We start from the raw sequence: 23180 nt of genomic DNA, 5'->3' as shown, positions 1-23180 counted from the left end.
CTTATTACAATAGTATAGTACTAGTTATTGTATAAAGTAAATTAAAAAGGAATATTTCAGTAAAAAACGCTCAATATTTTCAAAACATTTTACAGTGTTAATCATTTTAGCCATGTTGTAACGTGATTCCATTAATCGGTCTTCGTTTTCTGGCCCTCAAGTTGTACCCGTTTGCAAATTTCACAGATATAGCTATGTGTAGTTCCAGATCTTCTAAACGTCCATCTGCTTCTAGTTGCACTCTTCTTATCACCTTCACAATCAGTGTTTTGATTAATGTTGTTGCATATATTCGCCCTGTTAAAATATAGAAATGTTAGTTATTATTACAGGATTTTTGAGCGAAGTTATCTTGTAATATTGCATATTACTTAACAAGGTTCTAACAAGGGCATACACCAAACTAACTTTTAATGAACTGCTTCATATTTTCACAATTTTAATACGTATCATGAGGCACCATGAAGGTGTTTGAAATTACCGTCTTTAAGACAAATCTGTTCAGCTATTCTGTAAGAACAAACGTGGATCTCGTACAGAACACGATCATGATAACATTTTAGGGGCACGCATCAAAATAACGTATCACCTTTAGTTGTTTTCCAATATTCAACTAGTTATATATGAAGTAAGTTTTTCGATATATAAAGAATAGAATAGTACGATTAAATCTCTCCTGCATCTAATATACTAGTATTGTTATTTTTAGAATAAGAAGCATAAAACTTATATGTACACTTATAAACTAACATATCACGACACCCACTAAGGAGCGAATTTTGGAAATTCTACCCCTAAAGGGGTGAAATAGGGGTTGAACTGGTATGGAAGTAAATTGTTTTTTAAGTTAGAAAGATAAAACTTTATTTTTGGGATACTGATTAAAGGAGTAGATACTTATTTAAGTATTTCTGTATATTCTACCCCTACGGGGGTGAAAGAAGGGTAGAAAGTTTGTTTAAAAGTCCGTCATTTTTAAGTTAGAAACATGAAACTTTATTTTTGGGATACTAATTAAAAATGACTAAATACATATTTAAGCATTTCTAGATAATCTATCACTGAGGGGGTGAAATAAGGTTTGAAAGATTTTATCGGAGTCAGTCATTTTTTAAGTTAAAACACGAAACGTTATTTTTGGGATACTGATTAAAAACGAGTTAATATGAATTTTAGTGTTTTTTGATATTCTACTACTACGTGGATGAAATAAGGGTTGAAAAATTTTTGAAAGTCCGTAATTTTTTAAGTTAAAAACATGAAACTTTGTTTTTGGGCTACCGATTAAAAATGAATTGATACCTATTTAAACGATTTTGAATATTCTACCCTAAGGGCTGTAATACACACCAATGTGGTTCACAAAGAGGTCTTTTAATTAATGTAATATTTTAAGTTAATTTGTTAATATATTCATATTCTATATACATAATTGAAATCAATAATCCATCTTTCTGCCCAGAATTTAATATATAAATACAAACCTAAGCAATCCATAGCCCCTAAACTAAATGGAATGAAGGCATTAGGATCTCGGTTCTTGATGTTTTCAGGCAGGAATCTTTCTGGTTTGACTTTATAAGGCTCATCCCAATACCGAGCGTCACGATGTAATTCATGGATTGGAATGACAAGAGAGGTGCCAGCCGGTAAAGTAATTTTACCTGTAATATAAGGTAAAAATGATTAGTTTTTACGAAATTAGTAAAATTCGTAAGAAATCTATCACAATAGTTGGTATTTTCCGTAGAGATTACAAAATAAGCTTTAAAACATTCAAATACATAGACGAAGTTATTAATCATATACTACACAAATTAATCAGCAACGCAAATAATGTTGTTTCTGTTATATAGGTAAATAAAACTACTAGACTACGAATGAGACTCAATGAGCGCTTGCAACCGCATGCAGTTTTTTCTATGATATAGTTAGGCGGACGGACAAATGAGCCACCGCTGTAAGAAATATTAAACATTCTTTACACCACCAATGCACCAACAACTTTGGGAACTAAATGTCCCTTGTGCCTGTAGTTCACACACCCTTAAAACCGGAACACATCAATGGTTCCGGTGATTTGCCTCCTAACAGGTAATATAAAAATAAAACAAAGATATGTTTGCAACATAAGAAAGAAGAAGATATAAAGAAGAAGAAGGATTGCGAATGCATTGTCAGCTTCTTTATAAAAAAAACTGTCTTTATATACAACGTTCACACCTTTTTTAATCTGTTCAGAGTCATATATTAAATGCACAAGCTATTTAAGGTATTTCAATTGGATAAGTATTAATGCTTTATTGCTTAGAATCGTTTCGTAAATAAGCCATTATTTCTCGAAAAAGTAAAGGACAACAATAGATTATCGTGGGTTGTCCCTAAGAGATCATCCCTAAGAATCATCGCGACTTTTTTGTAAACTTTTTTAAGGTGGACAATACTTATACATACATATAGAGAGCTTTTATATTTTTAGGCGATGGGCTGACGTGATATACCGTCTTGCTTTGCTGAGCACATCGAGCTTTTTTGATGCCAATTTAGCTTTGCCTTCCAATTAACTGCGGAACTGAACGTGGCTCGAAACATCAACGCCAAGTATTCCGATAATATCTGCTGTTAGCTGAGGCGGCAATGGGGAATCACCATTTGTCGTGGATATACGACAAATGGTGATTTGTAGCGGTTTACAAGCAAACTTGTACGGCACTGTCGTCTATAAGGAAGTGAATGTTCCTGACATGCAATAAGTCATTAATATGCAGAAGAAACAGAGTGGGTAATAGTACGCAGCCTTGTGGAACACTAGAATTAAAGAATTTTAAGTCAGAGCATGCACCGTCATATACGACCTTGATGCTCCGATCTGCCAAATAGCTGGTGATCTAATTGCAAAATTTCCCCGGAATTTAGGAAAAAACAAATCTATAATTATAGACCTGCACGAAATTATTACTATAAACTCAAACTCAAATTATTATAAATGATATACTAAAACCTCCTCCGAATCGCGTTGCAATTTCTGACTTAATTAATTAGAATAGAAGAGCTTTTGTACTAATAGTATTATATTAACATATTACCATCATTAATGGTGATCTCCTCTTCAACCGTCCGCTGTATCATAGCCCCAATGGACATATACCGCAGCACTTCTTTGTAAACCATGTCTAAATTATTGAGCTTCTTCAATTGTTCTTCTGTGATGTGCTCGTCATGGGGACCGACGACTTCAATGATTTCCTTGTGTACTTTTCCCTGGAATTTTTAAATAAAATGCATGTGTCGTTTGGAAGTACTCCATGAAATTTTAATTTAAAGAATAATTTCAGTCATTCTTCTGAATGAATTTAGATTCATTAGTGATAATAACACAATAATAAAGCAGGCGACCGCTTTTAGTGGACGGCAAGGATTGCCTTTTGTTTAATCGCTTTAATAGATTATGCTTAAAGGATAATAAGGCTAGAATTATTCAATGCATTTAATAGTTCAATAAAGAGCTTAATATCAGTATTTAACGACTATTTGCCTATTGTATTTATCTCCAATCGACCGTTATTTTGCTTATGAAATTGATAACTATTAAATATCTAACATGGACATATTTCTACATTTATAGTACTTCCGCGAAAAGTAGTTTTTTTATATTTCTGATCATTAAAATTAAGGTACAATATGTTAGTTGGCAACCCGTCTCTGTCCCGGCTGCACGCGTTCTATAATATACAACTTTTACATTGAATGAGAAACATAAAAAGAAATATTCTTGTTTATTCTGACTATTGAAATTCGTTTCGTAGTTCAAAAGATTTGAGCGTACAGACAGACAGGAATTGAATTTGTTTTATACTATATAGAGAAGATACTAAAAACAAGTATTAAGCTTATCTATACTTATACTTTATATTATAATTAATCTTATAAGAATTGTAATTATTAAAAGCTGAACGGTTTTGCAGGCCCGATGGCATCAATCATTCATCACTTACAACCCTACGACCAACCAACAATACTTGGTAGTGTCCCGTTTTGGTGATGGTGAGTGCACTAGTATATTTAGGTCAAAGGGACCAATCTTGGATCCAATGTTTGGTGGCACATTGATGGTCAGTAAGTGGCTTAGATTTCTTACAGTGTCTAAGTCTGTAGCCGTCTTCTCTTATAAGTGTGATAGAAACACTTTTTCTCGTGTCTTTAAAATGAATAAAACATGATATTCACCTGCCATTCTGGTAAATAAGCCAAAAATAATAGAACTGCGGAAGCTATTTTCGCCGATGCTTCTTGACTCTGAAATATAAGAGGAACAAAATAATCAATAGAAAATTGTAAGCGTAATAATATATTATGTGGTTGGAATTAAAAAAAAAATATATTTGTTTGTGGTACTACTTTTCCCCGACACAACTTTATGTTGGTCAAACTCAAACAAAATTATCCGGTCACAACAAAAATTAAAACCGCCTTGCGGCTACTAATATTATAGCTACATTCCTAATTTCCCTTTTTAAATTTTTTAATGTTTTCTAATCGATGAAAAATGGTAAGTGAATCTCTTAAAATGTCATTTCTGAAGTACTTCTGAAGGCCCTAAATGGATAAAATTTGTTTTAATTTTGATTGAAGCTTCTCAATCAATGAACACTGTATACAGACCGTCGTAAATAAGCTGAAAGTTTCCAACTTTATTTCTTCGTCAGGAAGTCCATTTAAGATAAATCTATCAACGACTCCCAGAGCGTCGTCTGTGTCCGTCTCGCGTTGCAAAGCACTACGTCTCTTTTGCAAGATATCCGACGTCATTTCATCGACAATCTTCACAAAGTATTTCTCCTTTGTCTTGTTCCCCGTGAGCCAGTAAATTAGTGGTATTTGTAGCCACCAATGGGTCATTTTTGAAAATATTAACGAATACATACTGCAAACAAAAATTATAAAACTATTTCAATAGTTAAAATACCCCATTACACCTTTTTGAAAATGGAAATGCATGTAAATTGATCAGCTTTTTTCAAAGGCTAATCCACTTCAGCGGACATAATTACTGCAAATACGGAGTAGCACACTCTACCTGTTAATAGTCCGTATGGATGGATATTTTACAGACAGAATTGAATAATGAACAGACTAATACAGCGATAAAATAACACTTATTAAAAGTAATATAAAAAGTAAATCACATAAATTCGTCGGTCCGTCCCTTCGGATTACAGCAGTGTGTAATGGAGTATGCCCGTGTGGAGTTCACAGTGTGTTAACACTGTCTGTTAGATTTAAGTAAAGCTAGTGTGACGTACAACATTAATTATTCACCGAAATGTACATCAACATATAATATGGTAAAAATCTTATTAATTTCTAATGTGTTCACCTTTGCGTTTTAGCGATGACTTCATCAAGATTTTTAATGTTTTCTGATTCTTCCTTCGACAGACCCATCAGCGTTTCTGAAAACAACATTCTTTTGTGACACAAGACATAATAAATTAGCAAAATCCATGTATGTATGTTTACATTAATATCACATACATATATTTTCCTTAAAATGGCCACACTTAGCTATGTGATTACTTCTAAGAATTCTTATTAGTGACACTATTGAATGGCATAATCACATAGTATGTGTTTTAATCTGCCAATGTCATGTTTAATAATAAAAAAAAAGGAGATTAAACGGTTGCCAACTTTGAAACTTGTGAAACGCTCCTCGTGAGACCCTGAGGATCTCAGCATGAAGAAGAAAAAGAAGAAGATTCTCAATATAAAATCTATTTAATGAAAAAATAGTTTTGTTTACCGTCCAAGCAAACAAACAATCTGTTCGGCTTAATATATATTATAATTAACATGAGCAGAAATAATGCAAACCAACACGAGATATTTAAAACAACAACATGCTTCATGTTAAATAAAATAATAAATACAATAATTTAAATTTATTTCTTGCAATATATTTGTCCATTATTTCATAGATGGAGTGTAAACTTATAATTAGGGGTTGTATGTCCAATTTATACTTTTCTATGTGTTGATCTTTGTATTTGTGATAAAATTATATATATAGTGTATTCCAATCGGAAAAGGAATTCATATAAACGACCAATACTTTACGTATTCCAGGTATTCCAAGAAATTTGCAAGTAGCTCAGCTATTTTTGATGTCGAATGTAATTATATGAACCTGCGATTTCGCTCGCGTTTGGGCTAGCCGTCGGGTGTTTTTTATTTTTTTTACATTAACAGCCTGTAACTTTTCCACTGCTGGGCAAAGGCCTCTTCTCCCTTTGAGGAGAAGTTTTGGAGCACATTCCACCACTCTGCTCCAATGCGGGTCAGTGGAATACAGATGTGGCAGAATTTCGTTAAAATAATACACATGCAGGTTTCCTCAAGATGTTTTCCTTTACCGCTGAGCACGAGGCAATTAAGCACATAAAATTCAGTGATGCTTGCCTGGGTTTGAACCGGAAATCATCGGCTATGATGCATGCGTTCTAACCACTGGGCCATCTCAGCCGTCAGGTGTTAGGCGTAATAAATGTTAAGCCTATGGTCTTCTTTGGAGTTGGAGTTTGGAGTTACCTTGGTAAATACCAAGTTTCATCAAATTCGGTTCAAGGGTCGGGCATACTTTGGAATTTTTAATATTTGTGTTGATGTAATGTATTTTGTCTTTTTATGATTGGGTGATGCAATGATGATAAATTATAATGAAATATTATAATATTATTAGATTTACGACGCGAGCGAAGTGGGAAGTTTCTATACGGATACCGTTTTAATGTTAAATCAAAATCAAGGCTTTTACAAGCTCTACAACAAGTTTGATTTCGAACTTTTGATTCCTCATTTTACAAAACTGTATCAAACAACTACCGGTTCAGAATGTGGATTCTACCGAGAAGAACCGGAAAGAAACTCGGTCGTTACTCTTTCCTAAAATTTAAAATACAAATTTATGTTATTTAAATATACATTTACATATCCCGCCTGGAAGTCAACAAGTAGTTCCACGCTTTTTTATCATCTACATATTCTTGTATTGAACTGGCATCTAAGCTGCATTCATAAAAATAACTATATTCTGTTTTGCTAAATGAACTGCGTGTTTAAATAGTTAAGACGAAACATTTGGTTTTCAGTCGCAGTAAACCAAAACATGTGATATGTCAGAAAGTGATATAGGACATTGACTATAATCTTATTTAAAATTTAAATAAAAAATTCTTCAAGCTTATTAATAATATGTCTAGAGAGACTGTCGTAACTGTGAATGCGTCGAAAATAATAGTGGCCGACTCTTAGACACTAATCACGCACACTAAGGAGAATGAAATTTCGCGAGTGGTAATTGTGGAAAATATAAGGCCTAGTTCTAAGTCTAGGACAGATCCTAGGTCCAGAAAATATTGGGTTTTTTGTCAAAAAATCTCAGTAACAGACCGAAGCTGGAAGTTGGAATTATGTGGCTCGGAAACGCCCGTGTCCCGGAAAGCAGCAAGTAAAGCCGTTGTTCCTGCGCCTGAACTTTCCGGTCGTATCGGTTTTGCGATTATGAGAGTTAGGTATACGTACACATTTTTGTATACTAAGAAGTTGGCCGGTCTCCTTTGAGATCCGCCGCCGTGACAGACGAGATCGATATCAAGACGAAATCAGTGCGTCACTTTATTTAGACTTATAAATTAAGACTATGGTAATCATAACATTTTTGGGCTACACATATCAAAATTACCTATCACCGTAAGATGATTTTCAACATTTTGCAAGTGAGATATGAAACGAGATGTTAGTACCGAATATCACAATTTTTATGTTAATAAACGAATGCGTGATGGCAATGTATTATATTTAATTATAAAATTATACATTATCTTTTGCAGCAAATGTAACAAATTGCATTGAAATGCATGTAATCTTAGGTAATTTTCTGATACGATAAAACTTATATTATTATACTCACGGCATACACATTGAGTGGTGCAAACGACTACATCGTAGTAAACATCAAACGTCATCTCTGGGTCCTTGTTACTTAAGACTTTAGATAGACAAGCCGCTTCTTGATTGAATATTTCACTGAATACTTTAACGGATTTCTTGTTGTATGATGGGGTGGCTATTTTTCTGTATAAGCGCCATGTCGGTCCTACGGTGTAAATGTCTGAATTAATGAATTTGAAATTTGAAATTTTCTACTCCATGATATAAATACTATTTAGATGATATTATTATATATAACCGCTTTTTACTAAATGCATATGTATGTATACAAGGTACATATACCAAAATAACATTTTAAAGTGTATAATATTATAAAGAGGTAAAATTTATTTGTTTGTGTGTAGGGTGTAATCTCAGGAACTAATGATCCAATTCGAAAAATGTTTTCATCGATATAAAGCTATGTTATTTCTTAGTGCTATAGGGTAGAGTAGTATTGTTATTTTCCGAACCCGTATGAAGCAGGGTGGGTACCTAGTTTGAACTTTAAATACTATACACAATCCTCACCTCCTGTCAGAATTCCACGTCCAATAAAAGTTGTCATGAAGTCGTAAAGGGGCCCCTTCTGATTTACTTTATTGCTTGTCAGCAGATACTAAAGGAAGAATTAAATTTCACTTTTGAGATTATAAAATAAATTACATGTTTATGTGTATGTGTGCGAAATCACACAAAATAAAATCAAGGAGTTTTATTTCCGATTCTAATTAGAGAAAAAAAAAAATAACACCAGCTAACGATTCTACCTTTTCCATTTGCAAAAAAAAATACAGTTGGACAGTACAGCTGCGCAACGTTTAAAAGTTTGGCGTTTTTGTTATACTTATTTGTTTTACGTGAAATAAACTCATTTTGTCAACTCATACATACCTTTATATCTGCCGGGTTTTTCACACATATATTCAAATCTGAGCCCAGCCAAAACTTCACATACTGCCCATAATTGTTTAATAATTCTTCTATTTTAAGCAGTTGTTCTAAAAATTAAAAAATAATTAATTTACCGTATATATTATAATGTATTCAATTGAAGACTTTAACATGTTATCCGACAGAATAGACATTTCCGCGCTAAATCGATTCAGATTCTTTGGACGAATAAAGTAAACAGCCTGTCACCATTGGAGACAGTAAAAATTAGAGCCGTTTTTTCAAAAATCCAATGTTAACGATTAACTTGTTACCGTAAAAATTCTACACAGTTGGGAAAAAAATGCCTGAGAGTCATCAGACCTCGGAATTCAGGCCTGGAAGACTTCGCTTTATTTCTAAGGTGTCCTATAATCAGAGCCGTCTCAAGCTATGCTGGGGCCCTTGGGTACCCATGAATTTTGGTAGATATTTGCTACCATGTACAAATAATTCGCTTAGAGCCAGGCCTTAAATATAATTGTAATTAAACTATGCGGTACTTTTCGTTAATTCGTAGGAATCTGATCGGTTGTACAATCTTATGGCTATAGTATATCTCTTTCTATCATGAAGAGCACGTCTATAGCTTTCAACTTTTAATATCGACTATCGTCACTAGCCTTTTGATAAATATGTTAGTTATTTCTTACAAATATGACAATTTCGAAAATATAATGTATTATCTGTGTGTTCGGGGCCCTCTCAGGATGGGGAAAGGAGCCCCGGGCACGTGCCCCGTGTGCCCTATCGTAAAGACGGTAAAGCCTATAATGTGTCTTTATTTGTATACTAACCTTTCAAAAAATCTTCAAAATATTTTTGAACTTTGCTATAATACTATAGAATATTTATTTGAGTAAATAAAATTTTAATATAAATATATATAATTAGTCTCGTGGAATTTTAAATCTATACCAATAAATAAGAACAAGTTTTTTTAAAATTTCAAACGGAATAACTACTAAGCCATATTCATAAAACATACTAGAAGGGTTTTGTAGAAGATTTTTGTACATAATACGACTAGTATATAATCAGTGGCAGATCTACCACCACGCTATTTTTATTGAATTGACTTATTGTATATCAATCACTGTAAATTATATTTTGCAATATCTAACGGAGTGACGCAACAGTGATTGTAAATAAAGTTTCCTTATATAAAATGAATCTTATTTATTCTACTAACACCAGGATAAGAAAATTGTTTCTTACAAAATATACATATAGTATGATTTTTTTATGATATACACAGGCAAACGAGCAAATGGGATACCTGATGGTAAATGGTCACCACAGCCAATAGACAAATGACAATAAGAAATATTAACCATGCGTTACATCGCCAATGCACCACCAACCTTGGGAACTGAGATGTTATGTCCCTTGTGCCTATTATACTGGCTCACTCACCCTTCAAACCGGAACACAATAGTACTGAGTACTGGTGCTTGGCGCGAGTCGAATGAATGGGTGGTACCTACCCAGGCGAACTTCCACAAAGTTCTGCTACAAATATTATTATTATATTATATATTAGGTTTTTAGTTACTAAGACAGCATAAGTATAAAAAAATATATAAGATCTATTTGATGTATTGCAGAAATAATTCATTAAGACGTATTTCGTTGATTTTTCCTAAATCCTTTTTGTTTTAAGAAGATCCATACAATTTGTGCTTTTGATGAGTGCCTATTTTTATAATAGGGAATTACAAAAATAGGCACTCAAGCACTGATATTTGTAGATATAATGGTGGCAAAAATTATAACCATTATACTTGGAAAATGGGAAAATCCGCCAATATATACACAACAAACCTTCAACTTTCAAATGTCCTTGCATATAGCTGGATACGTGAAATGAATTAAGCAAAGGTGTTTTATTCAAATGTTATGTCTTAGTTTCCTTAAACACAATATAATTATATCAATACTAGCTAATGCTGAGTTTACACTCGCGTTAAACGTTACTGCTTGGTTACTATGTGTAATTGCATAAATTAAACAGCCTATAAATGTTTTTAATAAATGAAATAGCTCAAGCAAAGATTTTTTTCGAACGTGACCGATAGATAGATCCAGATTCTTGAACTCACTAAAAAATATAGATTATGACAATTATTTTGCGTAAACTCAGAGAAACGGTAGACGTACCTACTAAAATATTACCCACCTAAAAATAATATTTTACCCGATCTCTGTTGATTACATTCTATATACTTAGATAACTAAATGAGGAGACTCTATCGACTAATCGCAAGCCAATGCTCATCACTCTCATACCTGAAGATGCGTGGTTTTAGTCAAAGTCAAATTCAAAAATCTTTATTCAATATAGAAGGGTTACCTTAATGTTTGTGTTGTCCAAGGTTAAGGATTCACAAGGAAATTGCTACTACTATACTTGTCTTCAAAATTTGATTGAGTTTGTTATCTCAACCGTACCGATCAATCTCATTCGTCTTCTCCATCCTACGTGACATTGGCGGAATAATCTGTGCCCTGTCGGCACAACTAAAAGCCATTTAACTAAGAACTGAATTGAATTAAATAGAAGGTTACACTTGCTTATTGATAGTCAAAAATCTACTACCGGTTCGGAAATTAATGTCTCGGACCTGAGAAGATACGGCGAAAGAAACTAAGCGAGATTTTTTTTTAAATGTCATTTTTTACAGCTGTTGATTTCATGTACTACCTGTCATAATAATAAATCATAATAAATAAATTTTCAACATTTGTAACAGTCTGGAGGGGATCATCTCATTCCCAAGGTGTTAGGTACTATAACTAAGGTAAATAGTGTAGCCGCTCTAATAGCAGTTGCACCCCTTTCAAATTGCGAATATTGACATGACAAGCGTCACTTCCATCATCTTTTTTAAAATAAAAGACGGATTCTGTCAACTGTATTTACATTGAAAATCGTTACTCTTTTATTTGTAAAGTTCTCATTCCTTCGTGTGCAGTAGTGTGATTCTGTAAGAATTCACTTCGCAGTCATGAAATGTTGATACATTTCGTTACGTGTATCTTTTAAGCTTTGTAATTATCATAATTTCTTATGCTTCGAGATTTTTCTTACAGAATATCTCTACAGATGTTGCAATGGAAATGGAAATTAACTAATTAATACTAAAATCGTATTAAGTATGGGACATTTTTAAGCAGAAGGTTTTCTTTGGTTTTCGTTTAATAAACGTACGTATATATAACTCACCGTAAAATGCCACCAGTGCATGAACATCTTTACCGACAATTCAAATTCAAACAATTTAAAAGAGGAAATCCAGCGTATACCTGTAATAGGCTATTTATTATGTTTAGTCGATTGATTGTCTTACCTTCTGGATGTGCCATGAACATTAAAGCGTTACCTAAAATAGGTAACGCGGGCGGTCCAGGCACTAACGCCGCTAGTTCCAGCATCCGACGATGTCTCCACCTCCAATAAATCCAGTACAATAATATCGGTAACGACACAGTCGCACTGAGCTTCAAAACTTCAAACATTTCCATGTTCACTAAAAGAAGTTAGTTTTATTATTATTTCAAACATAATCTTCGAATCGGCAAATACATCTCCAAGTTTAACTTGATTGCTACAAGGGAATAGAGATTTTATGGGGTATATTCCATGGGTCTATGGCCAAATCACCACATATCACCTTCATATCATATCGTTACCTCAGAGCAACAGGTGGACATCTCCAAAACACGCATAACTCAGATATCCCAGTGTTTAACAGAAATATAATGAAAAGTCAATGGAGTGTTACACCAGGATATTTTCTATTCCGTTTACTTATTGACTTATTGGAAAACCCCCTATTGAAATCTCCATGTGCAAATACAAAAAATGGAACATGTCTCAATGTTGCTCTCAGATGAGATGTTTGGGTGATATACCATACGTGTACCACATATATATGTATGGAGACAGACCAATTTAAAAAAAAATTATGTACCTTTTGATATATGAATTTACATCCTATTATAATAATCTATTTACAACATATACATATATACATATTATATTGTATACGTCTTTAATAATTTACTGACCTACATAAACTAACTTAACACTTGGTGTACCCATATTATATTATTACAAGACTAAGCGTATTATATTATTACGAGGATAACTATATGATTATTGTTTACGTTTTTAATAATATTATAATATTCATATGATATAGATTGTATAATTAATTTAAATTATATCAATTAAATACTTCGTAGTACTTTATAAACACACTGGACCATTACGACTTCGATTTTTGGTATTTCACCAATTTTGTTGGTATAGAATAACAGGATTAAATGGATTCGATAATTAAAAAAAAAAAACGAAAATATCCTTAAAGTGCAGTTGCCAAATCGTAAATTAAAAATCATCAAGTTACTACTACCAAGCTACCACTGGTTCGGAAAATAATTTCTACCGTGAAGAATGAAAGAAGTATGTAAAGATCGACTAAATTTTTATTTATTCTGCCTAAAAATCAATAAATGCCAAGTCCACGCTTTTTTAACAATAAAAAGTAAACAAATAGGTATATAAAAAAAGCAACTTAATCCGTATGAAAAAAAAATCCAATTTCTAAATATTTAACTTAAAGAATATATCGTCTGTTAGACAATTTGGTTAATACATGACTTAAATTAAAAAATGTATTAAACTTAGTTAATGTAACTACTACATATAGTTCCTACCTTATACTTAAAGATGACGTTGTTTCGTAAATCTTGAACCGGCACTTTATTTTTAAACTTGAATAAACAGAATCTGTGCGTCAGTCACCGCGTCCGTTTTACAATGAGAGAGGTAAGAAGTAACTGTTAGACGAGGTAGGTAATGGTTTAGTTACCATTCAAATGATATATTTTAGAGGCTACGTAAATACAAACGAGCCGAGAGAGTGCGGTGGAAAGAACATCTTAAACAAAGATCGCGGGTTAAAATCTAGACAAATATAAATGATTATACAAAACTGTTTTCTATGCTTAATTTGTGCTCGTTCATCGGGATAATAGTTGAATAAAAGTCAGCCAAATATTTATCAAGTAATCCGCACCTTACCCATCATACACCGATTAGGACCTCATTCCACTGAGCGGTCCCAGTGGAATGAGGTCCTAATCTTCTCTTCAATAAAGCTATTCCAGCAGAACCAGAAGGACATTAACGGGCTTCCACTGCTTCATGTATGTCGATCTGTGTGTGCAATAAAGCTAACAAAGATAACGCTATTTATTATTATACAATATTTATAATCAGCTTCAAGGACGGATATATAGTACGGAAGGAGAGTGATTTAAATATCTCCTGACCGAAATTCAACAGCAGCATATAGAAGAGGTTAGTTTCATCTGCGCAGAAGATATTGGATCACTCTTTATTCCTTTACTTTTGGACTCGGATAGGACGACAATCCGACATCTTGGCAGGAGCTCCGGTCTTCCACTGAAAAATCGATTACATGAAGAAAAAAGAAAAAAAAAATTATCAGATCTGGGATTCTAACTGACAACTGGATATTTATAAATTACTATTTTAATTAGTTGGCAGGTCATTTTGAAACATTAAAAATATTTATATTTTTATGTTTGTTTTGTGCTAAGAAGTTCGTCTGATATTTATTGATTTTACACACAATTAGCGCTTGTTTCGACTTCGGCTTCGTGTGGATAAAATTAACTCATTTTCCTCCTTTAAAGTTAAAATGAATAAAAGTCCTTTCTCAGGAAAACCGAAGCATAATAAAATAAATTTTAGTTTAGTTTAGACTATGTGTTGATATTCAGTAATGACGATTTTATATAATAAACGAAATAATTAGGGTTCTAGTAACACTACATAACAAATTAACAACAATACTTTAATTGCTCGACTGCAAACCATATGATCTGTTTAATTGAATTAAGTTATGGAATCTTTCGCATTATTTCTATTTTTAAGTTTGACTTGACTTAGCTGGGGCCCCCTTAAATCCACGAGGCCCTGGGCTGAAGCCCAAAAAGCCATATGGTAGATCCGGCCCTGCTTTGTAGTAATTAATATCTAACATAAAGTGTGTTAAAGATAATCTTTACATGACGCCGCATCTGTGGGTAAGAACGTGACAAATTCATAGCCTGCTGAATCTATTTTCATTTATAAGCAAAGTTTAGGTGTATAATTTATTAATGTTTTCTGTAAATTGACTGAAATATGACAATGTTTGCTGAAGATGTTGAAAAAAATCATGCCGACTGGTTTTGCAAGCGCGGTGCGTAAAATTAAATATAAAATGCGATATAAATGTTTTATTTAGACCCTTATTCTACCTGCACGTAGGGTAGATATACCTACCAGTCTATACTAATATTATAAACCTTTCTGATATGCTTTCATGGCTAAAACACTGAACTGAATTTAAAGACATTTGGTATGAACCAAGCTTGAACCCCTAGGGAACTCTCCACGTCAGTACCTACCTGAATACGGTCAGAAAATGTATACGAGTACATTACGTAAAAAAAAAAAATTTAATTCGATATCTTTCTGGGCGATTTTTGTCATATGGTGTAACAGATGGATATTATAAATTTCATTTGGTAGTCTCTTAACGTTTTTTGTAGATATTATGATTGTCATTGTTATTTACAAGATGTCCTCGGACCAGTTACGTGGCTTAAGTAAATTTTCTAGGTTACTTGCTTCAGCTGTGTTTTAATACTATATTTACGTAATTACGTATTGTGGAATAGTCAAGACTTGGGCTATCATTAAATGCAATGTTAAACATATTTATTTGATCTAGTTTTTATAAACACGTTTTTAATAACAAATTGTACGTTATAAGACAATTCGACATTATTTATTGATTGGAAAAATATTTTGGGGGCCTGTGTGGAGCACCTGATCATAGTCGTCGTATTCTATATCCGCCACCGCTTCAACTCTTGTGCTTCGCGGCGCGTTCGCTTTAAAGCACTTCATTGTTGCATATTATCTTAAGAATAAAAACAATAATGATTTCACTCGAGCTTTATTCATTTTCCTACGCAAATTAAATGGCCGATAACGTTATTTACATATTTTAATTCTACAAGTCTCGTCTTATTCGTTGTTAATGGAAGTCATACTTCATATTTTAAAATGTTTATATTGAATAGAGATAGATTATGTAACGTAATCAAAGTAAAAGCCTCCTCCTCCTCCAACTTTTTGATGAGAAGGTTTGAGCATTATTGACGAAATTAAATTTGACACATGCAGAATTCCTCAAAATGTTTTCTCTCAGTTTCATCCCAGAAAGCTACGCTATGTAACAGTAAGTTTAATGCCGGAGGACTCTGATGTAATACTCCTAATAATAACCAAACAAGACTAAGAACTCAATAGAAATAATTGATGGTTTTAGTCTTAAGAAAATCACGGTTCTTGACTACTAAGAATCTTATATGAAACTTTCTGTTTTCTGACCATGTAGCAGATATTCTTAAACTTATTTTTATACTTTAGATTCACCGCCAAGCAGCAAGACTCAGTATTCTCGTATTTCGGTTTGAAGGTTGAGTGAGCCAGTGTACGAAATTAATTTTTAATCAAAATTATTTAACATAGTACAAAATCACAAAATTCACTCTCTCTTTATAGTATGAGTATATAGTCACTAAAGATAGTAATACTCTTTTGTATGTTCATTTTTTAAAGATTAGATTTAATTTTATAAAATGTTTATAATACATAAAAGTGGCAACTCTGAAGTTATACGTCATAACAACAAAAATTCAAGTTTAAACTTCAAGTTCAAACGAACGGCGTTATTTGTTTTTGATAATTAATATTTTCTTATTTTATAAAAGTATAAAGTTAACGCAAGTAATATTCTTTTAAAAGTAAGTTTCCTAATAAAACCAAAACAAACAATACAAATAGCAATAAAATTAAATAAAACATACTTGCTTAAAGTTTGTGCTAATGACTCATATTTAACGCTCATCGTTTTATTACCGGCCGTTTTCTAAAGCATTCGTAAATGTAACCTAAATATGTAATAAGGATGCAATTATTAAGCTATTTATCAGACTATATAGTTTTCATTATGTTGCACATTACTCTAGAACGGTATACGTCCTAGTGAGGAGCTATTTTGTTTATTATAATAATAAAATTTTAAGTACTCTTTGATATCAGAAACTCAGTTATGGTAGGGTTTTATCAATATTTTAAATAAAGAATTTTAAATTTATAAATTATTCTTCAAAATTATATCTCGTTGCACTGTTAAACATTTCATAAAAATCGTTTGGAAATCATATAACATGTAAACTTTTACTTCAGATGCCGACAGTATATACCTTCAGCCGCAGTGATAATGATATCCTACAGGAACTCCTTCGAGTGTTCAGTTCAGGAAGAGGTACTGCAAAGGAACAATGGACTTTACAAGCGGAAGTTCTTGTGGAACCTGTTGGCTGGGATGCTTTGTGGAAATTGTCTAAAGAATTTTGCAAAAAATTTGGTAAGTTAAAATAGTGTGTTTATTTTATTTTAAAGATAAATTTTAGCCATGGACTGATATTTATTTGCACTATAAATTCTTAAATACAGAAAATAATTCAATTTATATGTATGAATGTGAGATTAACAATTTTTTAGCTGTATTTTTTTAAATACAGTGTAAATACTTTATATTTAATTTACTATTCATTATAAATATAAATATATATATTTATATGAATAAAAATTTAAGAAAATTTATAATTTTATTTTTAGAGGTAAGATTTCCATGCATAGCATGTGTTACGGTAACTTCGGTTGACTTTGAGGAGCTCTCTGCTCAAGTGGATGTGTTGAGTGTCCAGCATGAGGCAGTGTCTTTACCCGAAAACATTGTGGACGTCCCCCTCACAGAACTCTGGCCAACTGTGAAACAGCGTGAGCAATGTGTGAATGCTTCTAGCACAGCTGAATTTATAGATTTGATGAGGTAGGTTAAATCACAGTAAAATATATACAAGATTTCTTAGATAAGCATGGAATCTACGTTTGATTTGTTGCTTATAATAAATAGGTATACCAAGTTTTAACATTAATTACTAATATGATAGTATTTTTAATATCATTATACCATATTCTTCAGTGTGACATGCCTCGGTATCAGCCTATACCAACTGTTGAGACTGGTGTTTGTTCTACTGGACTTCTGCTTCTAGTGCTACTGCAACTAACTTATAAAAAAAATGATATATAATTTTTTTTTAAATAAAAATAAAATTCCAATGTTTCAGATTTTATTATCAAAACATTTGGATGCCATGGGACGATCAGGATGATAAAGTCCTACTTCCAAATACAATAGAAGACAGGATGAATCTATGGATGGAACTGCACAATGGGTCTATACCAAACTGTATATCTCGTTCAATAACGCTGTTACGTAATAGTGCTATCAACGCTCATGAGAAATTAAGAGAACTGGATTCTTCATTATGTGATGGAGATATTGCTGATGAAGATGGTAAATTGACATATTAATTACTTACGTTATCTTATTAAAGATTTATACTGGTATATAGAACAATAAAATTGGCGATTGGTAATTTTTAATAGAATTCATTAAAATTGAGGGATTCAATCAAGTTAGAGAGACTTAATATAACAGTGTCAGCTTGGTAGCCAATCTTCCCAGAGACTACGTAACTATGTTGGTTAATCAACCATGAGAGATTATAGTGGACAGGTGTGTGTGTTGACACAGGTGCACTCTCTAATCCCTGACTCTCATGATCTGATGGTATGGAATACGGAACCTAAATCCGAAGCATGGTAGTGAACACACGTCCAACCCCCAGACTCTGGTCTGTAAAAACCTTCTATGAGTTGAACCTGAGGTTTTTACCCCAGGATTTGTGCCCTTATACCTAGCCAATAATACCAATGAGGCAGTCAAATCAATAGTCTGAAATATATAGCTACTAGAATATACAACTACTCGAAATTTATATATGGACAGTAGTGTGTATAGTATGTATACCTATATATCAACATATAGGTATGTATAAACTGTACTTGTTGGTTGTGTATCTGATTTGAAAATTTTATTAAATTTTCAGACTCCCTTCTGCCACCAAATTACATTTCTCTGTGTGCAGAGATGAATGCAAGATTAGATGGACTTATGTCTAAATGGACTCTGTATGAGAATCCATTAATAAGGGAACAGTATCTTGCAAAAGCAAGAAGTAAATGGCAAAAACACAAGAGTAAAAGGAATGTAAGTAACTTATATATACTGTAACTTTGTAATATATAAATATTTCTTTATATGTATTTATCGATTAGTTTATATATTATTTATATATTTATTTATTAGATATGTATATTTGTATGCACAAATATACTCGTATGTATGTATATTGAATATTCCATTTAAAAAAATTGTATACCTATGCCGTTAATAGACCATTTCCTCTGCCCCAAGGTTGCCTGGAAGAGATCGCTCTTCAGCGATAAGGCCGCCTTTTGTGCCATGCTTTATTTTGTTATATTTATTTCCTGTGTGTTATACTTATCTTGGTGTACAATAAAGAATATTTTATTATTATTATTATCCCACGTTATTTGGTCGAACAGTTATCTATGTGGATAAATAAATAGATAAAGGTATCTGTGTCAAATCAAATCAATTTTATTCAAGTAAACTTCACAACGAAGCGTTTTTGAATTCATCATTCATTCATTGTCATTTCACAATATCTGCCTGTGACGAGGTACCGAAACAAAATTAGCCTTAATTTTTGTCAGTTTTCACAGGAATGTTATCAAACTAGCTAAATATTATGAATACCATTTAGTCTTTATAAAGTCTGTTCTGAAGTATGATATGTTTCCTGCAGTAAAAACCTCATTGCAGACAAAATAAATTAACAATTTGCAATATTTAAAAAAAGTGTCTGGAATATAATTATACCTCCGACCTTTGCTTTGTTAATATAAATGTATATGTGAGAAATTTGAGGTATGTAATCATGTAATCAACAAATATTGTACAACTTTGTCCACCTAGAAACTACAAACTATTATGATATGAAATTTCCAGACAAATTGGAATAGTAATTTTAGCTAGTATCTGATAGGTAGTTATTTAGTGGTAGGGTTTTGTGCAAGCCCAGTCAGGGTATGTACCACCCACAAATTATAAATTTATCGCCACATAGAAATACTTAGTACTGTTATGTTTCGGTGTGCCAGCGCAACTAAAGGTACAAGGAACATTTCATATTCGTTCCTGAGGGAGGTGGTGCCTTTGTGATATTTGAAATGGTTATTTTTTCTTACATTGCCTTTATCTGGGCTGTGGTGACCACTCACCATCAGGTGGCACATTTGCCAATCTGCCTTATTATTAGACTTTAAAATAAACTAATCAAACAACCTCTTTGATAATATAAGTAATTATGGAGTTATATAGTAAATTTCAGTGTTAAATATTTATACAGGTTGTAGCTTTATGGCACGGAGGTAATAAAGCAGACTTTGAAAACATATCAAAATTTCTTTACTCTCAACTTACAAACGACCACACCCTCTCTATAATGGTGTCTGCGGAGGAAGGATTGTCGCTGGAACCAGAAGAAGTTGTAATATGTGATAAAGAATATGAAATCCCAGAAATGCCATTGTCTCAAATATCATTTTGTAGCTTTAATGGTACGTACAGGCACATGGGACGTAGTTCCCATGGTTATTTATCAATTATATTCATTTGTGTTCAATGTTTATACACAATTAAAATTACATACTTGAGAAAGTCTTTGAATAATGATAAATCTGTTCATTACATAAATCAAATAAGTTGAATTGAAATATAGTCGATAATTTTTTTATTTTGTTGTTTAGTTTAATTGATTAAATACATTTGTTTTGATGTTTTATTTAATATGTTCCAGGAGCAACACTCAAAGCAACGGACATGCGATCCTGTTTACTCATGTTAAGCGAAGATTGTAGGATACGAGACTTAACGTTACACTGTGCACTTGTCAACACTGTTATAGTCATGAGATCTGGGACGCTGCATGTCAAGAATTGCATGTTAATCGACGATTCGAAGAGTTTTCAGGTAATTTATATATTTCAAATGCTATACTAATAGCCCGCATGTGACAAATGACTGGTATTTTATAAATTTTATTTTCTTTTCAGAGCGATTTTGCGCAGGGCATCGTTGCAATGTCCGGAGCTGATATAGTTTTAGAAGATTGTACATTTGAAAATTTCTATTCTGGAATCGTTGTACATAAAGGAGCTAAGGTTTGTTTATTTTTAAGTCATCTTTGCAAACTGTCTGGCAATGTATACACTCCCGTGCCTCAAAAAGCACGTAAAGCTGTCCCAAATCTCAACTATTACCGGTCTTGTCTGATTTGGCGTCTGATCGGATCTGATCCTGCTACCCTACTCCTCGTGCGAGTCTGTCCGGGTAGCTATCACCCACTCATCGTATTATGTTCTATCGTCAAACGGCAATACCTTGTATTGTTGTGTTATTTGAGAGCCGAGTGAGCCAGTGTAACCTCATCTCATAAAAGAAAGAAAGCACCTGAGTTTGCGTGCATACGCACTATATTCCGTTGACTCGTTTGGGTGAGAAAGTGAATGGAGTTTTTCATCCCGCAGGTGGAGCTCCGCAACTGCTTGATAAGGAAGTGCGGCGTCGGCATCCAGATGTACTCCGGCGCGCGCGTGCGCCTCGACGGCACCGCGCTGCGCGACTGCGCCGAGCGCTGCGTGCGCTGCGAGCGCGACGCGACCGCGACCGCCGGGGGGGGCGCGCTGTGAGTGTGTCGCCTGTGCTCGGGGCTAGGGGGAGACACACAGAGAGAGAGAGTCTCGGACTTGTCGATATCTTTACTTATAAAATATTCATTACACCACATGAGCATTCGCTAAGAAGGGAAGTCTCGAAATTTGTAAAGTTTAACTTTGAATAAGATTCATATATTACATTACCTTAGCAGCCTGTAAATTTCCCACTGCTAAGCTAAGGCCTCCTTTCCCTTCGAGGAGGTTTGGAGTGTATTCCACCACGCTGCTCCAATTTGGGTTGGTGGAATACACATGTGGCAGAATTTCGTTGAAATTAGACACATGCAGGTTTCCTCACGATGTTTTCCTTCACCGCCGAGCACGAGATGAATTATAAATACAAATTAAGCACATGAAAATTCAGTGGTGCCTGCCCGGGCTTGAACCCGAAATCGTCGGTTAAGATGCACGCTTACTAACCACTGGGCAATCCCGGCTCTCTCATCTCTGCGGATTCATATGATATATGTCTTCAATTCAACATATAAATTTATTATTAATGTGTTAATATATCTTTGTTTTCAGTATGGATGGTCTGCAAATAACATCAAATTGCAAAATTGGATCCGGTAACTTGGAGGAGGAGGTTCTGATCGTACAGCAAGATGTAAACTTAGCTTAGATATATTTCTCATTATTATTGCGTAGAAAATTTGTTATTAAAGTATGTTGTTTAGTTATTCGTTATATTAAACAAGGCAATGTTCTAACTAGCGCTTGTTTCGCTGGGCGTTAATTATATTTTAAATAAATAAAAATGTTTAATATTAATTTGTTTTTCAAGTTTTACTATAGGAGCACTATAAGTTTGCCGGTCTGAAGTCAGACACACGATAATCGATATACGTAAATCTAAACGCAGAATATGCGTGTTCATTTCTTTATTATTATTTCTAGGGAACCAATTTTTTTTTCATAGCTGTACCTAATGTTAACTGGTAACACAGATATCGGAACTGTAATGAGTACAAACTAGTTGGTGACATGCGCCGTCAGCCAACTGAGCAACGGGAGTATGACTCTTGTACCTGTAATTACACTGGCTCACTTAGTGTTTTAACGTTTAAATCAGCGTTGCAGAACTATCGATAGTTGACCTCGAAAACTGCAGGATATCGATAGTACTATCGATAGTATCGTATTGATCAATACTATCGATAGTATCGATAGCTCTCCGTGAGCAATACTATCGATAGTGCCAATACTATCGATACTATCGATATCGATAGTATCAATAGTATTGCTCATGGGAAACTATCGATACTATCGATAGTATTGACACGTGACAATACTATCGATAGACTATAGATAGTATCGCTTACACCTTAACTATCGATAGTCTATCGATAGTGGACTATCGATATGCAACACTAGTTTAAATATCGGCGTG

The 23180-nt window shown here is 33.4% G+C and overlaps 2 protein-coding genes across 2 annotated transcripts; one reads left to right on the top strand and one right to left on the bottom strand.

The window, feature by feature from the left end:
* Positions 1–73: 73 nt before the first annotated feature.
* LOC125071691 (cytochrome P450 4V2-like) lies at positions 74–13740 on the bottom strand. Its single transcript, XM_047682030.1, has 11 exons — positions 13645–13740; positions 12273–12452; positions 8884–8990; positions 8521–8608; positions 7970–8155; positions 5378–5453; positions 4663–4924; positions 4228–4296; positions 3087–3261; positions 1485–1664; positions 74–297 (listed from the first exon to the last, which is right to left on the bottom strand). Exons 2-11 carry the CDS (start codon positions 12445–12447, stop codon positions 107–109), a joined length of 1509 nt encoding a protein of 502 aa, XP_047537986.1. The 5' UTR covers positions 12448–12452; positions 13645–13740; the 3' UTR covers positions 74–106.
* A 2961-nt stretch (positions 13741–16701) lies between these two features.
* Positions 16702–22896, top strand: LOC125071816 (protein nessun dorma). The gene is made up of 10 exons (XM_047682209.1): positions 16702–16815; positions 17261–17441; positions 17696–17909; positions 18211–18440; positions 19036–19196; positions 20422–20632; positions 20872–21044; positions 21128–21235; positions 21602–21759; positions 22316–22896. The coding sequence occupies exons 2-10, from the start codon at positions 17261–17263 to the stop codon at positions 22410–22412; spliced, it is 1533 nt and encodes a 510-aa protein (XP_047538165.1). The 5' UTR covers positions 16702–16815; the 3' UTR covers positions 22413–22896.
* The last annotated feature ends 284 nt before the right edge of the window (positions 22897–23180 follow it).

The sequence above is a fragment of the Vanessa atalanta genome, chromosome 20 (assembly GCF_905147765.1).
Source record: "Vanessa atalanta chromosome 20, ilVanAtal1.2, whole genome shotgun sequence".
Classification (NCBI taxonomy): domain Eukaryota; kingdom Metazoa; phylum Arthropoda; class Insecta; order Lepidoptera; family Nymphalidae; genus Vanessa; species Vanessa atalanta.
The sequence above is the reverse complement of the archived record's forward strand: the minus strand, read 5'-3'. Positions and strand labels throughout refer to the sequence as shown.

What these genes read in the sequence shown, in the direction of transcription:
- LOC125071691 (XM_047682030.1), bottom strand. Translation starts at nt 12,447, where the DNA reads ATGGAAATGTTTGAAGTTTTGAAGCTCAGTGCGACTGTGTCGTTACCG. An exon ending in GTTCATGGCACATCCAGAAG is followed by an intron (nt 8,991 to 12,272) that starts GTAAGACAATCA and finishes TTTAATTTTTAG; the next exon opens with AACAACTGCTTAAAATAGAA. An exon ending in ACGTGGAATTCTGACAGGAG is followed by an intron (nt 8,156 to 8,520) that starts GTGAGGATTGTG and finishes TTTACACCGTAG; the next exon opens with GACCGACATGGCGCTTATAC.
- LOC125071816 (XM_047682209.1), top strand. Translation starts at nt 17,261, where the DNA reads ATGCCGACAGTATATACCTTCAGCCGCAGTGATAATGATATCCTACAG. An exon ending in GAATTTATAGATTTGATGAG is followed by an intron (nt 17,910 to 18,210) that starts GTAGGTTAAATC and finishes CCAATGTTTCAG; the next exon opens with ATTTTATTATCAAAACATTT. An exon ending in AACACAAGAGTAAAAGGAAT is followed by an intron (nt 19,197 to 20,421) that starts GTAAGTAACTTA and finishes ATATTTATACAG; the next exon opens with GTTGTAGCTTTATGGCACGG.